At 47.9% G+C, this 22,356-nt stretch overlaps 1 protein-coding gene across 21 annotated transcripts in view; it reads right to left on the bottom strand.

Annotated features, from left to right (window-relative positions):
• Positions 1-22,356, bottom strand: part of CACNA1B (calcium voltage-gated channel subunit alpha1 B) — a 300,242-nt gene that overhangs the window by 75,891 nt on the left and 201,995 nt on the right. For 16 of the 21 annotated variants that reach the window (XM_068211529.1, XM_068211532.1, XM_068211526.1 and 13 more), the window contains 3 exons: positions 16,899-17,005; positions 9,335-9,397; positions 1,134-1,958 (listed from right to left, as the gene is read on the bottom strand). In XM_068211529.1, the coding sequence (XP_068067630.1) occupies positions 1,134-1,958; positions 9,335-9,397; positions 16,899-17,005 (995 nt within the window). The remainder of the gene's footprint in view (positions 1-1,133; positions 1,959-9,334; positions 9,398-16,898; positions 17,006-22,356) is intronic. The other 5 variants (XM_068211531.1, XM_068211530.1, XM_068211528.1 and 2 more) reach the window with 1 other exon arrangement.

The raw sequence follows: 22,356 nt of genomic DNA on the forward strand, positions 1-22,356 counted from the left end.
TCAGAGAACACATCCCTGATGCTGCGCCTCATGCTGGGCTTGTTTCCTCCATGGAAATCCTTTGCAGGACAACTGACAGCAAAATTTGGGATCTTTTTCTCTGAGACCTCCCGAGCCAAACCCCAATCCCAGCATTAGGAGGGAGCTGTGGCACTGGACATCCCTGAGGTCACTTTAATGATGCTCCCAAGCCTGACCATGTAGCAGTGCCATGAGCCACTCCCCAGAGCAGCTGCTGGATGAATCCTGACACACTGCTCCCTAACGCTCTCCCCAGGCCTTATTTAAATGTGCTGTTTCTCTTTTCCAGATTTTGGAACGGTTTGGAACAGTTTTGGTACCGTTCTGGAACTTGGCAATCAGCAGCTAAATGGCTCCTGCTCTCCTCTGCAGCAGCAGCAGCTCTGCTTCAGTGAGGAGGAAAGTGAGCCCATGCACATGAGCACACTGAACAGCAGGCAGAGTGTTTGGAAATTCAGCTGAAAGGAAGATAATTTAGACAGGAAAATTATTATCTCAGTGCCACTCACGGCTCTCCACGGTGACATGAACTCTATTCTAAAGAATCCCCGTGCAATTTCTTTTCCATCAGACTAATAAAACTGAAAAGGCAATCTATCCTTCTTTATTAACTACTCCAAATGCTTCACCAGGGCTGCTTTTCTCACTTGACTTACATAAGAATTAAAGCAAATGGGGGCCATCGTTGCTATTAATGGAAGAGGCCATGTGCTGGAACAACTGGTGGTGCAGCTGAAGGCTCCCCATTGAAAATGAAAATCAAAGGGCTGTAAGCAAGGCTGGCTGAAATTTAAATAGCTGTCCCTCAGGAGCTTCCTTCAGAAGCTGGGAAATTCTCTGCTCCACTTGGTGTCCTACAGGGTCTGTTAGTGTTTACAGCAAGGATATTTCCTGCCTTAAACCTGAGCTGTTTTATGAACCAAAATTGTCTTTGGGAGCCTCTGTCACTGCTGATTGAGGCAAGACAGAAGTGCAGGTTGTGGTGGGAGCTGGTGTGGGGACAGGGACAGCAGGGAATGGCACGGGAAGGGCGATAAGGGATTTTCTGGAACACATCTGGGGCTTTGTGACCCTTGAACCGACCTGGGCAGGGTGTGGCAGCACTCACTCACTTGGGCTGGTGATTCCGGTGCTCCTTCTCGCCAGCATCCCCCTCCTTCTCCCCGCTGTCCTTTTCCACAGACTCGTAGGTGGACAGCGCCCTGTTCCTGAGCCGGTGCCGCCGGTGGGGCTCCTCTCCATTGTCCCCCTTGGCCGCGGGCTCTCCATCCCTGTTCCCGGAGCGGGACCCTCCGCGGTGCCGGGAGCGCCGCTCGCCACGGGCACCGTTGGCGGTGCCGTTGCCCTCCTTGCCCGGCCGGTCGGACGAGTGCCGGTGGCTGCGGTGCCTGCGGTGCTCCTTCTCGGCCCCTTCCTCCACCGAGCCCCGCCGGTGGTGCCTCTTCCCCCCTTCCTGCCCCCTGTTACGGTCACTTTTCCCTTCCTTGCTGCCCCCTTCCACCTCCTTGCTGCGGCTCCGGTGCTGCCGGTGCCGCTCCTCCTTGTTGCCAGCCCCAGCTTCGCCGCTCTCGTCCTTGGTCACGTCTCCCTTCTCCTGCTCTCCCAGCTTCTCCTTCTCCCGATGCCTGTGGTGCTTCCGTGGCGCTTCTGCCCCATCAGTGGAGGTGGGTTTGGGGTGCTCCACCACCTCCTGGACATCCACGGGGCTCAGCTTGGTGATGTTGTTCCTGCCTTCGCCACGGGGCTCCACGACGAGTGGCCGGTCCAGGTGGGTTTTCATGTCGGGCCGGATGTGCAGGGTGGTGGCGTACCGGACCCGCTCCTCGGGGTCCAGCTCGTTGTACAGTGCCTCGCAGCTGGCTCGGAAGTTGTGCATCCGGATCTGGCTTGTCCTCTGCTCCCAAACCGACTTGGATTTGGAGGAATTCTGCTGCTTGCTAAAGGTGGGAGAAACGTGAGAAATCAGCACCCGACTTTGCGCCAATTCCCTAAATGCCAGCCAAAAAAATAAAAAAAAAAAAAAAAAAAAGAGGGAATTTTCAGCTGAGGTGGGGAATTAGAGGGTCGAACCAAAGGAGTAACAGGGATGGAGAGAGAACATAAGCAGGGAAAGCCAGCAGGATCATCCGTGTTAGTTTGCCCACACACTATGAGATCAGCCCTCTGGAAAGGAGTTATTCTGCATTTCGGAAATGTGGAAGCCTCGGGAATAGTCTGAAGGATTAAAACGTCAGCACACAAAAATCACACACCTCAGCCAGAGCTTTGGAGCAGCCCACAAAGCTTCCCAAAATTAGCAGCACTTTTCTCCCCACCTGGAAATATCTGGATGAGGAAATTAGCAGTGAGCAAGAGAAGTTAGATCAGCAAGGAGGAGCAGGGAAAATGAAACCTGTCCCTGAGGATCCGAGCCTGCCACCAGCTCCTTCCCCTTCCAGCCAGCCCCAGGGGTAGTTTTCCAGCTGTGCTGCCCTGCTGGCTCATGGAACAGGTCTAAAACTGCTCTAAATCCACAATATCCTTCCAGGTGAGCATGGACACATCACTGGAGAAGGGAAAAGTACAAGTAGGAAAGGAAAACTGTCCTGTGCACCAGGAAAAGAGCCCAGAGAGTGGGAGAGTTACACACAGATCCATAGAATATCCTCAGCTGGAATGGACCCCAAGGATCACCCAGCCCAGCCCCTGGCCCTGCCCAGACCCCCACCAACCCCACCCTGGGCATCCCTGGCAGCGCTGGCCCAACGCTCCTGGAGCTCTGGCAGCCTCGGGGCCGTGCCCCTTCCCTGGGGAGCCTGGACAGTGCCAGCACCCTCTGGGGGAAGAACCTTTCCTGCTCTCCAGCCTGACCTGCCCTGGCCCAGCTCCAGCCGTTCCCTGGCTCCTGTCCCTGTCCCAGAGCAGAGATGGGAGCTGCCCCTCGGGAGGAGCTGCAGCCCCCGGGGAGCTCTGCCCTCAGCCTGCTCCAGCTGAACAATCCCAGTGCCCTCAGCTGCTCCTCACGGGCCCCTCCAGGCCCTTCCCCATCTCAGTATCCCAAGATGAAGATGAGATGGGAACACCTGGAGACCCCTGCTCATCTCTGTCACCTCCTGTCCCAGGACACCTCCTCTGACATGGCCTGAATGCTTTGATTTTTCAGCACAGCATTTGGGTTCTCACCACCACATTCAAAGTAACCACAAACCCAACCAGGGTTTGAAGGTTGTGAAGGGACAACTTTTTCTTTTTCTCCTAAAAACCTCAAGCCAAACTCTGCTTTTCACTGGCTGCCAGGGCAAGTTCTGGATTTAACCTCATGCAGGCTCAGCACACATTTTTCCTTAATGATACTTTTTCTAGCAAAACCAGGAAAGGCATTTTCCTCCTCCCAGCCTGCTCTGACATCTCCATTCCCCACACCTCAGCCGGATCTGTGCAGCTGGAGGGAGCAGAGCCCACATGGGAGGCAAACACAACTTCCTTATGCATTTTCTGGGCTCCCCTGGCAATGGAAAAAAAGCAGCTTTTGCGTGTTCTGGTGCTGGTTGGGACTGTCTGGCTCTGTCACCATGCACAGAGCCCGGGGAGGTGACGTCCAGCCACGCTCATGTAGCACAGTCGGAGCTGTCAGAAGGGTTTTGTGTCACTGGGCTCTGCTGCGGAATTGCTTCTTTACCAAGGTTGCTGCTGCCTGGTGCTGCTGAAGAGGAAAAAATTCACTAAAAGCCCTCATGAGAGCACCCAGGCAGATGTGAAGAAACCTTATTTAGTCCCAAAATCAGTGCTGATCACCAAAATTAAATATCTACGCCCTGTTGCCAAGTTCTGGACTCATTTTCCAGCAGCCAAGTCCCCCCATTTGCACCACGGCAGGAGAACAAGTGATAAAAATGACAGTTCTAAATGTAAATCATACCAGAAGGTCCTGGAGACATGGCTTAGAGCACTGCTCACCCCAAATCTCACATTCAAGGGAGGACAAGCTCCTCCTGAGGAAGAGCCCCCTCCAAGCTGGCACAAGGATGAACAGCCCCATCACAGTGGGCACTCTGCGCTTTCTTTAGTTCAAAATGATGAAAAATTTAAATATTCTCACTCATCAGCAGCTTTCCTTGGTCTGAGAAGGAATGAGGAATGTGCAGAGCCTTCGACTGGCCAGCCCTGCTGCCCTGTCCAAGGATTTCCCATGGGAAGCCACAGGAAAGCTCTGCACAGCTCTCACAGGCAGCAGCACTGGAGCTGCCTGGGATGGGCATCCCGGGGTGTCCAGCACATTCTCTGGGATGGGTGGGTGCCTTGCTCTGCCATGCTCCTGGGCGACAAATCTCTTCAAAGCCAGGCTCAGGGAAAGCTCAGGGATTTTCTGTGCCTGCTGGAGCTCCCTGAATGCTGCCACAAACATCTCTGTTCTTAGGGAATATTCCTCATTCCATAGTGAAAGTGCTGGGGTGGGGACCAGCCTCTGTCCTGTGCTTTGGGCAGCACTGAGCTGATAATCAGCCTTAATGATTAATTAGAAAAGCGTCTTTGTGCTGAAACTTCCAGTTTATCTAAAACCCAAAAGCAGAGGGAGGAGCACAACCACCCCTGCTCCATCCTGTGCTCCGTTGCCATGGGACAGGAACCAGCAGGGCTGGGACACGAAGCCTCAGTGTCCCTGCAGTGACTCCCCAAAGCAAAACTCTGAGAAAAGCATCAGGCAGCTCCCACGGACACAGCCTGTGCTCGCTGCCTGTGCTGAGCCCATCCCAGCTGCCTGAGGCTGGAAGTGCAAGATGTGGCTGGGGGTGTGTAAACTGTCAGAGCTGGGGCAGGTATTCTCTGTGCATTGGGCACTTTTCTTTATCTCTCCCACAGCCAATCCTCCCTCCAGGAGATCTCTTCTGTTCATGGCCACTGAGTGTCCCTGCATGGCTGAGAAAATTCCATCATCCATGGGGAGAGGCTCTGCCCAGGGGAGGAGCCAAGCATTCCTACCTGGATACAATCTGACCTTGGAATACCACAGCAGCCTTTGCCCACTGCATTCCCAGAGGAGCAGCTTTCTTCCCCACTGCATTCCCAGAGGAGCAGCTTTCTTCCCCACTGCATTCCCAGAGGAAGCCCAGGCCCATCCACACCAGCCCTGGAGCTTCAGAGGAAAACTCCACCCTTGTGCAGGATCCCTGCTCCAGCAGAAGCACAGCTGGCACTGCAGGAGGGCTGAGCCACCATGGGATGGGACTGCTGCCACCACCCTGACCCACAGGCTGCCAGGGCCTGCTCTGACTCTGGCAGTGGGGATTTTTTGTTTGTTTGTTTTGGGTTTTTTTTGTTTGTTTTTGTTTTGTACTATTGCATTTTTATTTTAATTTTCCTAATAAAGAACTGTTATTCCTACCCCCATATCTTTGCCTGAGAGCCCCTTAATTTCAAAATCATAACAATTCAGAGGGAGGGGGTTTATTTTTTCCATTTCAGGGGAGGCTCCTGCCTTCCTCAGCAGACACCTGGCTTTTCAAACCAGGACACCAGCCAAGAAGGAAAGAAAATCCCCTCAGTCAGGCTGGATGTGGGGAGGAGGAAGGTTGGGATTCAGGGCTGATCCTTAGCCCAGCTCTGACACGAGCTGTGCCACTGCAGGAGGGGTTTTGCAGTTTTGTTTCAGTTCCACCAAGAACATAAATCAGCTTTTAAATTATCTCTGAGCTGTTCCCACTGCCCATCACTCAGGGCTGAGTGAGAGATGCTGCCAGGGAACTGCACCCCTGAGAACCTACAGGAGCCAGGCAGTGCACACATCAACCCAGCTCAGATCCCTGGGTAAAACAGCCACTGACATTCCGAGCTGGAGTTTCCCAGCACCTGGAAATGAGCTACATCCTTAATGTTGACATAAGTCACGAAGGCAAGTGCCAAAACCTCCAGCACAAAGCCACCCGCTGGTTCTGGGCACCAACAACTCCAGAGCAGGAGCTACAGAGGCAATGCCTGCACAGCCATTCCTCTTTCCACAGGAAAAACACTCCCAAAAAATGTTTAAAATGGCAAATCAGGATATTTATGAAGTGCAGTAAAAACCCAATCAGGAAAATGCAGCAATTCTGTCTCCAGGGCAGTAAGAAGCATCCCAAATCCCATAATCCCAAATCCTGTCATCCCAAAAACACCACTCAGGAGCCAGAGCCAGGGCACAGGGGCTGCTGGGGGAATGGGGGCAAAGCACCTGAGCACATGGGCCCTGTGGGGACAGTGCTGGGAATTCCAGAGCCAGAGCAGCAGCAGGCAGTGGCAGCTGCTTGTCCAGCTGGATTTATCCAGCCCTGGTTCTCTCTGAGTCCCCACAGCCACCGAGCTCGGGATATGTGGCAGCTCCTCCTCTCCTGGTGCTCCCTGGGCACGGGGACAGCCTGGGAGCTGATTTATGGCACCCCTTAAAACAAAGCAGGGTTTCAGCCCAGCTGCCTGCCCGGGAGGAGATGCAGCAACAGGAGGGGTTTAGAGGAGATGGAAAAACATCAACAGGGCAAAAATTAATTCCTCTGCCTCCCCCCTTCTTTGGGGCAGTGAATTCTGCTCAAATCGGGGCAGGCACAGCCCAGCTACAGAATGAGCAGGGCAGGACTTGTCTAAACTGATCAAAAAGAGGATTTGTGATAACAAATATTTACTTCACCAAAAAAAAAAAAATCCACAAAAAACCATAAAAATCCACAAAAAACCATAAAGCCGACTGCTTATCTGAACCCTGCTCATTGCTGGCTGCTTAAATGATCCTGAAGCCATTAAGGAAATTGCCCTGTAAATCACTCCTGACTTGCCAACATCCTACAAACACTGCTGGTAATTCATTGCTTTACTCCCCATCCCTACTTTCAGGAATATTTGGAACTCTTTGAAGGCTCTGCTCCATCCTAGGCTGGAAATGTTGTAGATACCACTGCTGGTACCAGCTCCACTGGTTTTCCTTGGGTTAAGACACCAACAAAAACTCCTGCCTGTGGCTGGGAAAAAACCCTTAATTCCTGGAGAATCAAATAAAATTCGTATCAATGAATCAATGACTAATATTGGTATAAATAAAAACTGCAAGCACTGTGTGGTTTGTTCAAGAAAGGGAAGTGTATTTTTAGTCAGATTCTAATCTTAGGGTGCTCCTTAAATGATTCAAGATTTTCTTCCCGTAACCTTTGAAATCACTGCTGCATTTCATGGAAATCCTTAAAATTTTGCTGCAGTAAATAATGAATGAAAGCAGCCCATGGAAAGATAATAATTCAGTGTTAAAAATAACCACACATTACACACTGGCGGTGAAATTCTGTGTTTCAGATAAAAGGGAATTTGTTGTTAAAATACAACAAAACCTTTCTACTCAAATCGTATTTTCTGTTCATGAACTCAGGGTTCATAAACTCCACATTTTCATTTTCCACTTGGAAAACATGATGGGATATTTCACTTTGGGGTGTGTGTGCACAAAGCCCAGTGTTTTATCTCTCTGGAGTTTTTTGGGGAAATGCTTCTTAACACTCACTGAGAAAAAGAAGCACATTCAGCTTATCCATCTCTGCACCTTTCTGCCTGTCAAAACTCCCAGCAGCCAGGAAATACATTGGAAGAAATGATCCAAAAGATGACTAAATCTAATTTAGTCCCTTAATTTTCACTGTCCCAATCCCATGAGCCATCAGACCTGGGCACAGACAGGTCACACCTACTTTGGGCAGTCATAGAAAGTCAACCTGGGTCACAACAGTTAAATTCCAGGGTCTCTATTCTGGTGGGGAGTTAACAACAAACCCCGATGAAAAATGCCACAAAATATGGCCAAATCCTCCTTCCAAAAGGAATTTGCTACCTGCACTTTGATTTCATCCTTTTATAAAAGGCAACACTGCCTCTGGAAATTTGGAAAAGGGGACAAAAATCTGTATTTTTTTTTTAAAGGCTAGTTGGGAAAACATTGACTCTGAGCAGTTTGGGGTAACTTCTGCTGGGAGAAATTGGAATTTTGGGTTGAAGGCAGCTCCCAGCACCTCCCTTTCTCCATCCTGGCCCTTCTGCCAGGGTGGGAGGCACCCAAAGTGCAGCTGAGCCCTCTCTGCACCTTCCTGCCTGTCAAAACTCCCAGCAGCCAGGAAATACACTGGAAGAAATGATCCAAAAGATGACTAAATCTAATTTATTCCCCTAATTTTCCCCATGAGCCATCAGACCTGGGCACAGACAGATCATACCTACTTTGGGCAGTCATAAGAGCTCAGTCTTGATCACAGAAGTTAAACTCACATAAAGCATCAACATATTTTAAATCCCAACTTGTCCAAGATCCACCAGTGCACAAGGAGCCCCCAAACAGCCAGGGAAATATCAGGGAGGAAAAGCTGCTGGAAAAGCTGCTGGAAAACCTGCTTGGCTTCACAGTACCTTGGTGCCTGCTGTGGGGCGAGGACAAACCCCCAGGCTGGAATTGCACTTACTTGAGTCTCCAAAAGCATTTAAAGAAGAAAGACAAGGTCACACAGTTAAAGGATAACCCAAAGGACACTTGTAGGGGTGGGACAGGAGCTGATGAGGAGGTTTTGGGGTTAGTCAGCAGCAGTAATGATGTTTTTACCAACCTGTTGGTGTCAAAGCACACCCTGACCCACAGCACAGCCAGCAGGATTGGATTGGGAGGAAGCACATGAGTGAGTTTTCCACTGTGTTTGCCCAACTCCAGCTCCAGAGGAGTTGCCAAGAGCTTCGTTAGGACAAAATCTGTCGCTTTAAGCTCCAGCTCGAGAAGGTCAGAGAGCAAAGACATAACCAGCTTTCCAAGACTTTTCCAATTTAGTCTCACTTGGACCCTGTTTCCAGAATTCTTTTGAAGTCCTCCTTCAGTTTTCCCTCCAAGAGAGCTCTCCTGGTTCTCCCACGGAACCCAGAGTGCAAACACTGGTGGAGCATCAAAGCCAACAGCCCAGCACAGAATAAACACACAGAACAGAAAGAAATACAAGTGAGAACAAGACAAACCATCAAATGAGGGGAGACAGGAGAAGAGGAGAAGAGTTCAGGAGAAATGATGGAAAGGAATTACGGGAGAAAAATGGAGGAAGGAAGAGGGGGAAGAGTCACAGTCAATGTATGGAACACAAGAGTTGCTCACAAATCACAAGCATCAAATGACAATGACACCTTCCAGTCCTTTCCCTGGATGTTGGTCTGGAGGCTTTCCACAATGATGGGAATGATTTTTTGGGGACAAAGAACACAAGGCGAGTGAAGGCACCAGGAGAAGGGGAAGGTTGATAGAGCTCTAGATGAGAAATCCACTTAGTGAATATCGTAACAGAGAGCAACTCACGGTGAATTTACGCTGGAGACTGACGAGCTGCGAGATACAGTACCTCGAGTTTGCTTTACAAAACTGCACATGCAAAAAAACAAAACAAACAAAGAAAACAAAAAGTGAGAAAAGAAAAAGCCAAAAAAACAGAACAAAACCAAAACAAAAAAAAAAAAAAATCAAACCAAACCAAAGGAGCAGAGTAAAAGACATCGGGAGGAGACTCGTACAGGCCATGTCCTGTCGGATGCAGACGGGGAGGAGACCGGGCAAGCTCCAGGACTGCAGAAGCCATGGACACACCACCCTCTGGAGAACGGGGACACAACCAAAGAGTCCAAAATGGAACCAAAAGGGAGCCAAAAGGAAAAGGTGACCAAGGGGCACACAATGACCACAGGGTTCTGTGGCTCCCTGGTACTCACACTGCCAAAGTCCTGCAGGAGCCACCTCTGCGACCCTGGGGAGGTCTGGCTGCAGCCACGGGGGGATTGTGCTGCAAATCCTCATTTCCAAGTGGAGCAGGATGCTAATTCCTGCTCTTGGCACCAGGAGGAAGCTTTAGCACGGGCTGGAGAGAGGACCTTGGGCTCCAAAATCCACCTGAGCTCCAGCAGCTGGTGCCAGGCAACTTCTCCTCAGTCCCTGCCTCAGACTGGCTCTTTGGAGGCACCTACCTCTCTCCTTGGGATGGAAATGGCTCAGACTGCCCAATATTGGGTCACTGGGCCTAAAAACATCAGCTCTGCTGCAGCTTCAGTGGAGCAGGGCCCAGGGCTGAAAGGAGCTTCCTGCAGCTCAAGGAATTTTGTAGATTCTCCTCCATCTCCTCCACACCATTTACGTGGGGGGTTCTAAATATGGAATCACTGAATCACACAGAAAAAGCAGGGAATCCACAGAAAACCAGGACTCTTAATAGCCTGATTGATCCTGGCTTGAGGCATTAATTTTTCCATAGCCCTAAATGACCATTTTTATCAATCTACAGTGTTCCAAAAACTCTCCCCGAGACTGAAAATAAAATCCCTTCACCTCCTGATTTGCCTTTTCAGTTGCAGTATTTTTCCTCCTCCTTTCACAAGCGTTTAAATCTGCTAACAATCAATTCTAGCCAACCAGAAGGCCCAGTTAAAATTTAATGTTCTTTGGGTATCATAGAAGTAGAGTTTTAAATATACATTTATTAAAATTAATGGATTGTTCTAAACAGACATGTTGGCTCAGCTACTGCATATAACACAAAATCCAGAGGTTCAGAAACCTGGAGTGAATATAAGAAAAATTATGGAAGGCATCATAAAAGTTGTGCTTGAAGCAAATAATCTGCTGAGCAGCCAGGTGAAGTATTTTACCTAAACCCCAGGATTTCTGTGTTTGTCTGGTGCCAAATGAAACAGGAGCAGAGGCAGAGTGGGGGTGGCATGTCCTGCATGCTGGCCAAGGAAATTATTATTTCCAGGTTGTTCAAGCTGGGGACCTTTTTACTCTTTGGCAGTAAAATCCTGCAGAGAACAAGCCCCTGACTGCAGGGCATAACCAAGAAATTCGTTTGGGAAAACTTGGGATGGAAGAGAATGCACGGGGCTGCCCTGATTCACCTGGGAGTCAGCACCGTGCAAAACGTGTGGAGATTTTGGGTTTAATTGTTGAAAATTGTTGAAAGCAGATGAACATCCCTCAGTGGAAGGCTGGGATGAACCTCTGTGTGTCTTCCTGCCTCGTTTGGTGCTGGGCAGGATGAAAGCCACGCTCTGTCCTTGTCACCTGTGCAGGGAATGTGACGCAAGTCCTGCAGCGCTCCAGGTTCACTGCTCTGCTCCCGTGGCTGGATCTGCCTTTTTTAAACCATTAATTTGCCTGGAACCGCCGTGTGTGAAACCACAGGGCCAGCCCAGCCTCCTTTTCCAGGGCAAAATGACAGCAGGAGTTGATTTTCACCAGATGCTACTTACCAGGAAGGAGGGACAGAGCCCAGAGAGTGGCTTTGGGTGACACCAACGGTGAGGACAGAGAGAAAAGCTCACAGGAGGAATCAGAACCTCACACACTGACACACTCCAGGGGAGGAGGAGAGGGAAGAAATCACAACCAGCAAGAGAAAAATAACACCTCTTCTAATCTACAACCCCAGCACAGCACAGGACACGGGCTGGGTGTTCAGGCAACTTCTTGCTGGGTCCTGTTGGGTCCCCACAGCCCAACAGAGATGTGGAAATCAGCCAGTGTACTCCCAAGACAGAAGGAAAACGTGGAACCTCCGAGATGGAAAACCTGGAGAAACAGAGCAGTTCCCCCCTCCCTGCATCCCCAGGCCTGTACAAAAGGGCCAGAGGGGTCAGGATGAAGTGACTGAGGTGCCACCTCTGGTGGCTTTTCTGCCTTGCTCACACTGACAGGCACTGTCCCCTGTGGGACTGCAATTACAGCACCAGTTCTGTGAACAACCCCAGTGGGACCAGCAGAAACCAGTCCTGGAGACAGAGGGAGGTCCTTGGAGGCTGGAAAGTTGTCCTGGGAAGCACAGATAACTCTGGAACAGCAGTGGGCAATGTGACAAACTGTGCTTAGGTCTGGTGCCCACGCCCAGGAACTGTCTCTGGCACTGCCCACCATGTTTCATCCACCACCCAAGTTCTCCTCCCACCCAAAACTCACACCTCACACCTGTGATTAAATGATTCCCTTGGATCTGGCTACAACTCTAATCCATTACCTCATGGAATTAATAAAACCCCAAACCTCGTAAATCACAGAGTGCAAAAAGTTCCTCCAAGTGTGGCTGACTACCTGGCAGGCTCCAACAAATTTAGGGGTGCTGAAAAATTGCTATTTCAAGGCTTTCCCCAAGAAAAGGTGAGGAGAGGGTACTGGGGAATGCTGTGGGTGCCAGGTGAGCCCCAGGTCATGCCCTGCCTGGGGCAGGGTGTGCTCGTGGCAGCCCCTTTTGTACAGGCCATTGGTGCAGCTCTGGCTGGGATGGGGAAGGAAGAGGAGGAACCCAAACACGGGGAATTCAGGCATCAGGCCAGGCAAAACCAGGAAAAAAACCCAACTTTGCTTTGGGGTCTTTGCGTGACCCACAGGGATGAGCCTGAGGGCTCTTCCTTCCACTGGCAGTGGCACCAAAAAGTGCTTTGGACATCCAGTGCCTTGGAATTGTCCCCTTGTCCCCCGTCCTCCGGTCTGGCTGCCAAGGAAGCTGCACCAATGGTTTGCCCTAAGGACCCCTGGCTCTGTGAAGTCCCTCAGATGCAGAGGTTGAGCAGGGCAAACGACACAGAGGGGCTGAACAAACCCAGAACTCACCTCCAGAAACAACAAAGCAAGGAAAATGCTAAACGGAAAACAAACAAACAAAAAAAAAAAAATCACAAAAAAATAAGAGTGAAACAACGGGCTCAAATCAAACACATCTTTTGTTTTCAGCCAAACATTGCAAACAGTGACAGAACCTACACACCACCCTCGCTTTCCATCCTAAATAAATCCTTCAGGCTAGAGTTCACCAGGTGAAAAAGGAACTGTGCTCACACAAATCTGCTCAGGTCCCTTTGGTGGAGCAGAGAAATGCTGGGGGCTGGATGAAGCAGGAGCTCCAAACCAGCCTCGCTTTTCATCCAGAGAAATGAAAATCCACAAAATAAATCCTGCAGGACAGAGCTCAGCAGGTGAAAAATCAACCATGGTCAGACAAATGTGTTCAGATGAATGCCTTTGGTGAGGGAGGAAATTTCTGGGAGCTCCAAAGCAATGCAGGATGTTGTGAGGCCAATGATGAACGATCCCTCCCAGCACTGCAATGATGAGCCTGTTATTAAAGGAGATCCCCATCAATCACAAACCAATTCCCAGCTCCCACAGCATCCAATTCCAGGTGGAGAGGTGAAGGTGCCTCTTCAGAGCCTGGATAACACTGGATAACAACCAGTTCTTTCTGCTTAGGGAATGATGTTCAGTAACCAGCACAATAAATGGAGCTCAGAGCTGAGGAGGGGGGATGTCGGAGTCCAGCACATCCCTCTGGCTGCCTTGGCTGTCTCGAGACCCTGGCAGGGGGCTCGGAGACCTTGGCACCTAGTCAAAAACACCTGTGGCTTCAATTTTAGCCCGTGGAAAAAGCTGCCAGCTTTGTATGAGGAATTACAAGCCACAAGGGTTTGAGTAGTGTGGTAGTTGAATTAACACAGGGTGAAAAAGTAGAATTTTGGGGTTTTTAGAAGGTGGTTCAGAGGTACAAGATGGAGGGATTTGGGTATGTCCTAGCCTTCTTCTCGCCCTCCATGACTTGCTGTGATGGTGACACTTTTCTGTTGGTTTAAGGCAGAGACACACTGTCCAACATAGATGATAGATATTGGCACGTTATTGTAAACGTGGCACACGGAGTTTTTGGTATAAAAGGTAAACACCGCCTCAGAGGGCAGACAGAATGCCATGGCCGACCTGCTAGACAGAGCTCAGCAGGGCAGAGAAAGAATGTTACAGACAAGGAAAAATAAACAAACTTGAGAACTCGATCCTACTCATTTTCAGACTCCTTCTTTGGCTGCACGGGCTGGGAAACTAGGACTTTTACAATCTTGGTGTCAGCCCAGCATTGAGACCCCGAGAGGGAACACTTCCAAGGCACTGGATGTGCAAATTTGATGGAGCTTGGTTAGGAGGGGAAGCTGGGGCAGGTGATTAAAAGATTCCCTTGGATCTGGCTGCAACTGTAATCCGTTACCTCACGGAATCAAAAAAAACCCCAAACCTCATAAGACACAGAGTGCAAAAAATTCCTCTTCAGGCACAGCTCACCCTTTTTTGGCATGGGAAAAATGCCAGAGGTGGAGGATCCAGCACCATGGGAAGGGCTGGAAGGAGCTTTAGGGGGAGCTGCAGTCAGTGCTTGGAGCAGGACTGGCAAGGGCAGGGAGGAAAACGGCATCTCAGCCCTGAGACAGCACAACCAACATGAATTCTCACCAGGCTCAGCCCAGGGACAGCTTTGTCACCACTGTGGGAACACTGGGAACATGAACATCGTGATTAAGAAAATCCAAGTCACGGTGTTCTCTGCCACCACCTGTTTGGACTGATGCAGGCAGGGAAAATATCAATGTTTTCAGAACATCCATCCGTGCCATCAATGCCTGCTGTTCTAGAAATCCATTTTCACATGTTGGGAAAATTATATTAAACTATAAAATTAAAAAAATATTCCTTAGGGGGAAGTACAAATAGAAATTGATTGGGTAGAGCTACCTTTGCAGGAGCTCAATCCCAGTTTTCCCAGGCCTTGCTCACTGAATCCTACAGGGATTGGATTCTCAGTTCTTTGTACCCGAGTTTTGGGTTCTGGTGATATTTCCATTTACCAAAAACCCCATTTTTAAGAATACCCAACACTTTTGGCATGTCCAGCTCTGGATCTGATCTGCCAGGACTTGCCATGGTCATGACATCTGCTCCACCCTCAGAGCACTGTGGGGAATAAGAGCAGGAGAAATGAAGTGTTGGAGTGGATTTGGGTGCCAAAAGGTCCCCAAATCAGCCTTACTGTACTGGAGAGGGGTATCTAAGGGTTAGTGGCTGCAAGCCACCCCTGTCCAAGATTTAGGGGCTACCAAGCCCCTCTGGAGCTCCCTGAGGATGGACATTCCATCCCTGTATGGGTTCTTCACTTGAGAGCTGGATTTGATCCTTGTGGGTCTCTCCCAACTCAGAATATTCTGGGATTTATGTATAAAAAAATTGCTTTGAGATGGATTCATTAAACTTCACAGGTCACGAGCCACCAATCCATCCAGCCCTTCTTCCCATCTCCCAAAATCTAACTCCTCCCTTGCCTGTTCCTCCAGGGCCTCATCCCTTTGGGCATCAAACTCAGGACCTAAAAGCTGCTTTCTTCCCCCAAAGCAAAGCTTTGTGAGCGGCCGTGGGAGGCTCAGCGTGGTCCTGCAGCAGGGCCAAGGAGATGTCACAGGGTGTCACAGGTCAGGAGATGTGGAAACCACCCTTTCCACTCTGCTCATGTGAATTTTCACGCAGTTGGGGCAGGGCAGACTCAATTGGAGGCAAAATTGGTAAAAATCCACAAATTTGTCCTCACTTCAAATTGTTGTCACAAAAGTCTCCTTGTGCTTTTGAAAACCTGGCAAAAAATGATGGGAAAAGGTGATTTTAAGCAATTTGAACCTTAGCCCCATGGAAGTGAGTTGTTTTTTTCCTGCTGATTTCTAAGAAATCTTCCCATGCAAAATGCTTTGATTCAAACAGAAGCAAATAAGCACCATCATCATCTTGCATTTTCAAATACCAGAACCAAGAAATTCATCAAAGAGCAGGAGCAATTATCCTCATTTGACTTCTTTTCAAGGCTGGCCAGAAAATAATTGTAAGGAAAAAATGGTATTTAAAACTATCAAACAGCCAGAGCATAAATAGGAACTGATTACAGCAGTAATGACAAAATAAAATGGTAAGAAGAATAAAATAGGCAAATTAATAGTATTCTTTTCCTTCACATATAACAAACGGGCTCCACTTGGCCTTTTGTCTTTGCTAAAGTGGATTAAACTCCCAGTAAAAAGAGATTTCCACTGAAGGAATCCGGCTGCAGTTCAGTTTTTTTCCAATAAATTGAGCAGGAAATTTCTTTTTTTTTTTTTGTGCTCGAGCTTCTCCAGCCCTTGGAGGTCTCCTCTGTAAAAGGGGTCTGGAAAACATCAGCAGCTCCCAGTAAAATGCAGAACCAAACTTTTTGGTGTTGATGCTGAAATTCCAGAAGAGTTCAAGGAACCTTTTCAGCAATTCCTTGTGAGGAATCCCAGAACAGAATCATGGAATGGTTTGGGTTGCAAGACCTTAAATCCCATTCCAACCTCTGCAGGGACACCCTCCACCATCCCTGGTTGCTCCAAGTCCATCCAACACTTGGATATTTCCAGGGATGTCTCAAACACAGGAACTTGGACAAATATTTCCATCTACACCTCATTTTTGCACCTCTAGGATGCAGGAGAAGTTGGGCCCAAGGCAAAGCTTTCCAAGGGTTTTGGTATCACAGAGCCTGTGCTTGTCCTCATCCAGGCATCCGAGAATCCCAGATGGCTGTTCCTTCCTCCAAACCAGATCATTTTATTCCACCCAGCTCTTTCAAACAGCAAGGAAAGGGAATTCAAGCACATTTTTCAACTATTTAAGAGGATGCCTTTGCACTTGAATTCTCAAGATTATTTAAAAATAGTTATTTCTGTGCACACACAGAAATAACTCATTAAAAATCATTAAACTCATCTCCTCATTAAAAATCCAAAGTGGGACATTAACATTTCACCTGGTGAAATCTATCCTGGGACAGCTTAAAAAAAAAAAAGTCCTCCTAAAACACAGTTAAAGATGAGGCCTTACAAAGAGCACCAAACTGAAAGGAATCCTTCATTAAACTCCTAATTAAGTGCTCAGCACTGAAGTATTTGGCCAGAGATGGAGCAGGAGGGCTCCCAGACAGCACCACAGGATGCTCCAGCTGGACAGACAGACAGACAGACACTGCAAAGGGGGAACGTTCTCCCAAGGAACCAAAGGTGCTTACGCTGCTATGGAGATGTTGGCCGCCGACATGGGGCTCACTTCGGCCACCTCCTTGGCCTTCTGCAGGGCCAGCTTCTGGTTGGTGGCTTCCTCCATCTCCTCCTCGTCCTGGGGCACAAAAGCAGGAGAAATCAGGGAATAAATCATGAAATAGCAACAAGCAGAGCTCCCCTGGGGCGTGGTGGCTGCCACTGGTGGGCTGCAAGGACACAGGAATTTTAATTTCGGGCAGATTTTCTTGCAAGGAGCCCCAGGTTTGGCACAAGCTGAGGTGAGAACGGCAAGGTTTGGTCAAGAGGGTTTTTTACACTCAGAAACTTTCTTGATTCTGCTGGGTCTCCTCTCAGCACACAGCACTGGGGAAGAAGACTCTGGGGAAGCAGGAATAGGACAATTCCAGGAGGAATTTCCCAATTATCCAAGAGCTGTGTGTGTAACAATCCTCTAAAGCCAGCGTCCTGCTGAAACACCTGGACAGGCTCCTAAATCCTCCCTGAACTCCTGCCAAGGGGACTTTTCTGAAACAATAATAAAAAACATGGATTTGGGACTGGTCCTGCTCCCATCAGTTGTTCACACCCACCTCAGATCCCTGAGGACTCAGAAAACAAAAAAAAGAACCATATTAACTGAAGTTTGTGGAGCAAAGCAGGGTTCGGGCTCACAAGGACTTTTAACCTCTGAAGATTGTACTGGGGATTTCTCTCTTCCCACCCAACATGAAAAGCAGCACTAAAACTCAAAATTATGGATCCTAATTAAAAAAAAAAAAACTTACAACAATTAATTTCAAAAATTAAAAATGTAAGCATCTTAAACATTGAGGTGAGAGCAAAAACAAAGGAAACAGCCTGGTTCCCCTTCAGTGGTGACCAAGGGCAACTTTGCTGGAATTTTCTAGCCAAAATAAAGTCAAATCATGGAAGGATAAGCACAGAGCTCTGGTAGCAACACCAGCATCTCACAAATCCAGGGAAAACCACACTGAGAGCAGCCACAGGCTCTTCTGTCAGACTTTATGGAATGGCACAGGTTTGCCTCTGCTCTCCTAGGGTGGTGCTGGAAGGAGTCATGATTAAAACAATGAGAGCAGACAGATCTCCAGCTTTGGAATAAGAAATTATAGAGATTTATCCACCCTGAATTCCATCTGCATAAACAGCTCCTCGCTCTGCCTTTGGTTCTATTTGCTTCAACTGAACTAATTTGGAAACTGTTTTCCTTTTCTCGTTCAGAAGGAAAAAAAAAAGATGGAAAACTGATTTAAAAAATCGTTACCATATAAATTCCTCCTTTTTTTTTTATTTTTTTCCCTTTTTTTCTCCTTTGCAAATATTTGCAAGTCTATAACCAAGGCTAAATAAAAGACCGGCTGAGCAATTATACAAAGTCAATATTTCTCAGCTGCCAAATTCCAGTAAATTTATCAAAGCTTCGGGAGCTCGTTGCAAATCTAGGGTGTTTGGTTTAATCCTGGCCCCCAGCTCAGCCCCAGGTACCTGTCCTTTCACTCTGCTGGGCTGGGAAAACAGCAAAGCACCCATGGATTGGGATCAATTCAGTGGATTTGGGAAAGAAGCAGCCATGGAGACAAGCAGAGAAAGGAATGAATTCCACATTTCCCACTCTGGGTTTTGCCATCCCCAGCACAGCAGAGCTCCCTCCATGGAACAGAACTGGGACAGACAGATGTTGTCACCCTGTCTGGAATGTCCCTGGGCTCAGCTGTCCCAGCTGTGTGTCCCCAAGCCCCTGTGCCCCCCAACTTTGTCCCCTGGACTCTGTGGGGTCACTGCTCAGCAAGCACAAAACATCCTGAAGTGGTTCCAACACAAATCCCACAGCAGCTCCTGGGAAGAAAATTAACTGTGCCCATCCCAATGCAGCAGAAATGTTATCCTCAGGACACAGGTTTTAAAAGGAATAAAACCCCAATAAAAAAAAAAATCTTTCAGGCTTTCCTTTCATCCTCCAGGTAAATTCAAATTATTTCTTCCTTTGAGGGATCTCCAGCAGCCTTAAAAACCAAAGGCTGCTGATTTTTCTTTCTCTGCGCCTAAAGCACCAGGTGCAGGTATTAAAACCTCTTTTGAATTTGTGGCTTCTGCTCCATTCTCCCGGGTGCCTCTGTAATTCTGCTGGATTTACATCCTGAAGGAGCAGCAAACGCAGCTGTTCCTCACTCACAACGAGCCCAGCCCTCAGCAGATGTTTGCTTTGTAATATCTCTGTAGCTCCTTCCATGCAGATATTGCAGATGACTCCAAGAATTTGTTAATTTTTTACCTGATACTTAAAATTCCAGTTCACACTGAAGCTATGAACAGCTCAAAGTGTCACTTTCATCTCAGGGATAAAGCTCTTGCCCATAAGGACATCCCTGGTTTTTGTCCCTTTCTGTATTCTGGAGCTCTAAATCTTTATTTAAATCAATTTCTCATGGGGTAAAACCCATATTTGGTGCTACCCATCATGATGAGCATCATTAACACTGAATTTTCTTTAATACATTCAGCCAGTTAAAGCCTTTTGCATAGGGGAGCAGAAGGAGGGGGATTTATGGACATTCAGCTCTTGGTTTGGCCACTCCCTTCTGTCCAGAATTTCTGGGCATTCCTCAGAAATTTTATACAAATTAATATCAAATTCCCACATCCCTCATACATGTTTTTATCCCGCTTTTTTGGGGATCACTGGCAGGGGACAGAGATGAGAAAACACTTCCTGCTTGAAGATATTTAGGAAAATAAAGCCTCAGTTGTAGTGGGTTTACACTGCAGTTTAATGAGGATGAAGCAGGAGTTGATGTCAGCAGAGACATTCTGGATGATCAGCAGAGAGACTTGAAAAGCAAATTTTGGGGGCAATTGTAGATTCCTCTCTAAGTGAACAGGAAGAAAAACCTGTTGATATATTGAAAAAAAACCTAAAGGTGAGGGAACCCAAAGGGATTCAGGAGAGTTCTCAGGAATGACTAAAAATTGGGTTGGCAGAGTTTGAGTCAGGCCAGAAGAGGACGAGCAGGAGAGGGAGCTGGGAGCAGATTTTTTTATAGATTGAAAGCAAAGGTGGTGATTCTTTATTTTTCTACCCCAAAAATGAGTCATTCCTAAGCACTGGTGAGTTCTGTAACAGCCACGGGATGCTCAAGCTGCAGTTAAAAATAGTCCCAGCTCAGAGAGCTCCTCTTACATGTCACAAAGCCCAGAAATGGCCAAAATGCCACACAAAGAAATCCAAATTAGCACCCAGAAGTGGGGAAAGTTGAGATGTTTCAGTCCTGAGGCAGGAAAGTTTTGTGTCTTCCCTAAACAGAGGCAATTTCAATTGCTCCTGGTTCTCCCACATTAAATTCAGCACTGATCTCAATCAATTCCACAGAATAAATGTCAGGAAAGTCTCCTGGGACCAACTGACTCCTGAGTAACTTCCTTGTATCTCTGGGCCATTTTTGGGACTTGCATGATCATATTTACTCAGCAGGAAATCCTCATTCTCCAGGTATGTGTCTAATTGAATTTTAGCTTTTTCCTCTTCTTTTGAAAGCCCCAGTGATTTTGGAGGGGGGCAGGTCATATATAAAATTAAACTTAAAAAATCCCCAAGAGAGTTTTTGGAGAAACTTTATGATTTGGCAATGCTGTTGAATCCATCAATATTTAATTAGACTTTATAAACATCCCCAACGTCTGGTTTCTAACCATCCCTGTCAGCTGCTGAAATATTCACAAGAAAGCACTTAAAGGATCAAGAAAGAAGGAGGATGAGCTTCATTATCCAAGAATTGTGCCAGGCCTCATCTCCCCTCTTAGCACATGCAAGGGATGTCCATAAATCTGGGAGGATTTTTGCCTCCAGGCTGGAGATTTCTGTGAGCACAGAAACAGCTGAGCTGCTGAAAGGGAAAAAATTCCCATTTAAAAAAAATTTAAAAATTAAAAGCTCCAAAACAACAGAGAGCCATTAAATACAGCCATGAGCAGCATTTTAAGGGAGCAGGGATGCAGAACACATAATTGGAACAAAATTAAAATAATAAAAATTCATACAATTTAATTTAGAATAATAATAAAATTATTTATAATAAAAATTTATTTATAATAATAAAGAATTATTTATAATTAAAATTCTTTATAATAATAAAAAATTATTTTTCACCTAGGAGCCACCAGGCTGTTTGGAGGGTTTGTTAGGAAACAGCTCCAGAAAAGCTGGGAGCTGGAGCCAGTCCTGCAGGAAAAGGGGAGATGGCAAAGAGCAGCTCAGCTACAGCAGGGACGTGGTTTTTGACTGGGAACCTTCTGTGGTTTGGTCTTCAGCAGCTGGAGGAGGGTGGGAAATGTGGGGAAATCTCCATGCCCCTGAAGTGTGGAGCTGCAGTGGGGATCCAAAGAGCCATAAATGTTGGAAAAGATCGAGTCCAGCATGCCAGGTCCACCCCCAGACCTCAGCACTAACCCTGAGCACCACATCTCCGTGGCTTTTGAATAATTCCCTGGGGTGCTTTGGGGTGGGAGGACCTCAAAGCCCATCCAGGACACCTTCCAGCACCCCAGGCTGCTCCAGATCCATCCAGCCTGGCCTTGCACGCTGCCAGGGATCCGGGGGCATGAATTGCTGCGCCTTTCCCTAAAATGAAAAACCACCTTTGCCTGCTGCTGCCTCAGCACGCGGGCAGAGCTCTGCCACTGGCAGGAGGAAAGAAATGAAAGTTCTAAACCACAACCACCCCAACGGGGACACTGCTGCCGTTGCCCCCAGCAGGTCACTGTGATTGGTGCTGATGGCAGCAGCACAGGGATGGGTGAGAAAAGCTAAAAACGTGCAAAAACCCCATTAATTCTCCTCATAAATCCACCAGAGTGCACCAAGAAATCAAAACAGTGCAATAACGCCAATGCCAAGGGCAACAGACACAGTCCTCCCTGCCCAGGCCTGGGGCTGAGCTGTTCTCCCTGGGAATGCTCCAATGTAAACATTCTCCAACAGAAATCTGTGTCCAGCTCTCTGCATCCAGAGAAGTCACATCAGGGTCACTCCCATCCCCTGCCAGGACCTGGCTTTCTGCCTCTGATTTCTCCTACACCTGGGGAGAGGCAGGAATATCCCAGCATCTCCCCTGAGTGCTCACAACAGCCTCTGCAAATTGTTTTGCCTGGAGCTGATTGGAAAATTTTAATTCTTTAATCCATCACCAACCTTGGCGAGGTAAGGGACACAAAGTGTGAGACCTAACGAAACACAAAGTATTCCCTGCAACCTGAAATAAAGAAACCTGCAGGGGAATAAACCTCTCTGCAGTGCAAGCTGGTCACCAGAAGGGCAAAAGCAGCACCACAACACCTGAATTTGCTCCTGTCTGAGCTTCCAATCAGCCAAAAAACTGTTAATTGCTTCTCCTCTGCTCTTGGAAACAGAAAATGTGAGATGAGCAATGCCCACTTTGGGATAAAGCAAAT

This window comes from Anomalospiza imberbis, chromosome 21, assembly GCF_031753505.1.
Source record: "Anomalospiza imberbis isolate Cuckoo-Finch-1a 21T00152 chromosome 21, ASM3175350v1, whole genome shotgun sequence".
Lineage (NCBI taxonomy): Eukaryota > Metazoa > Chordata > Aves > Passeriformes > Viduidae > Anomalospiza > Anomalospiza imberbis.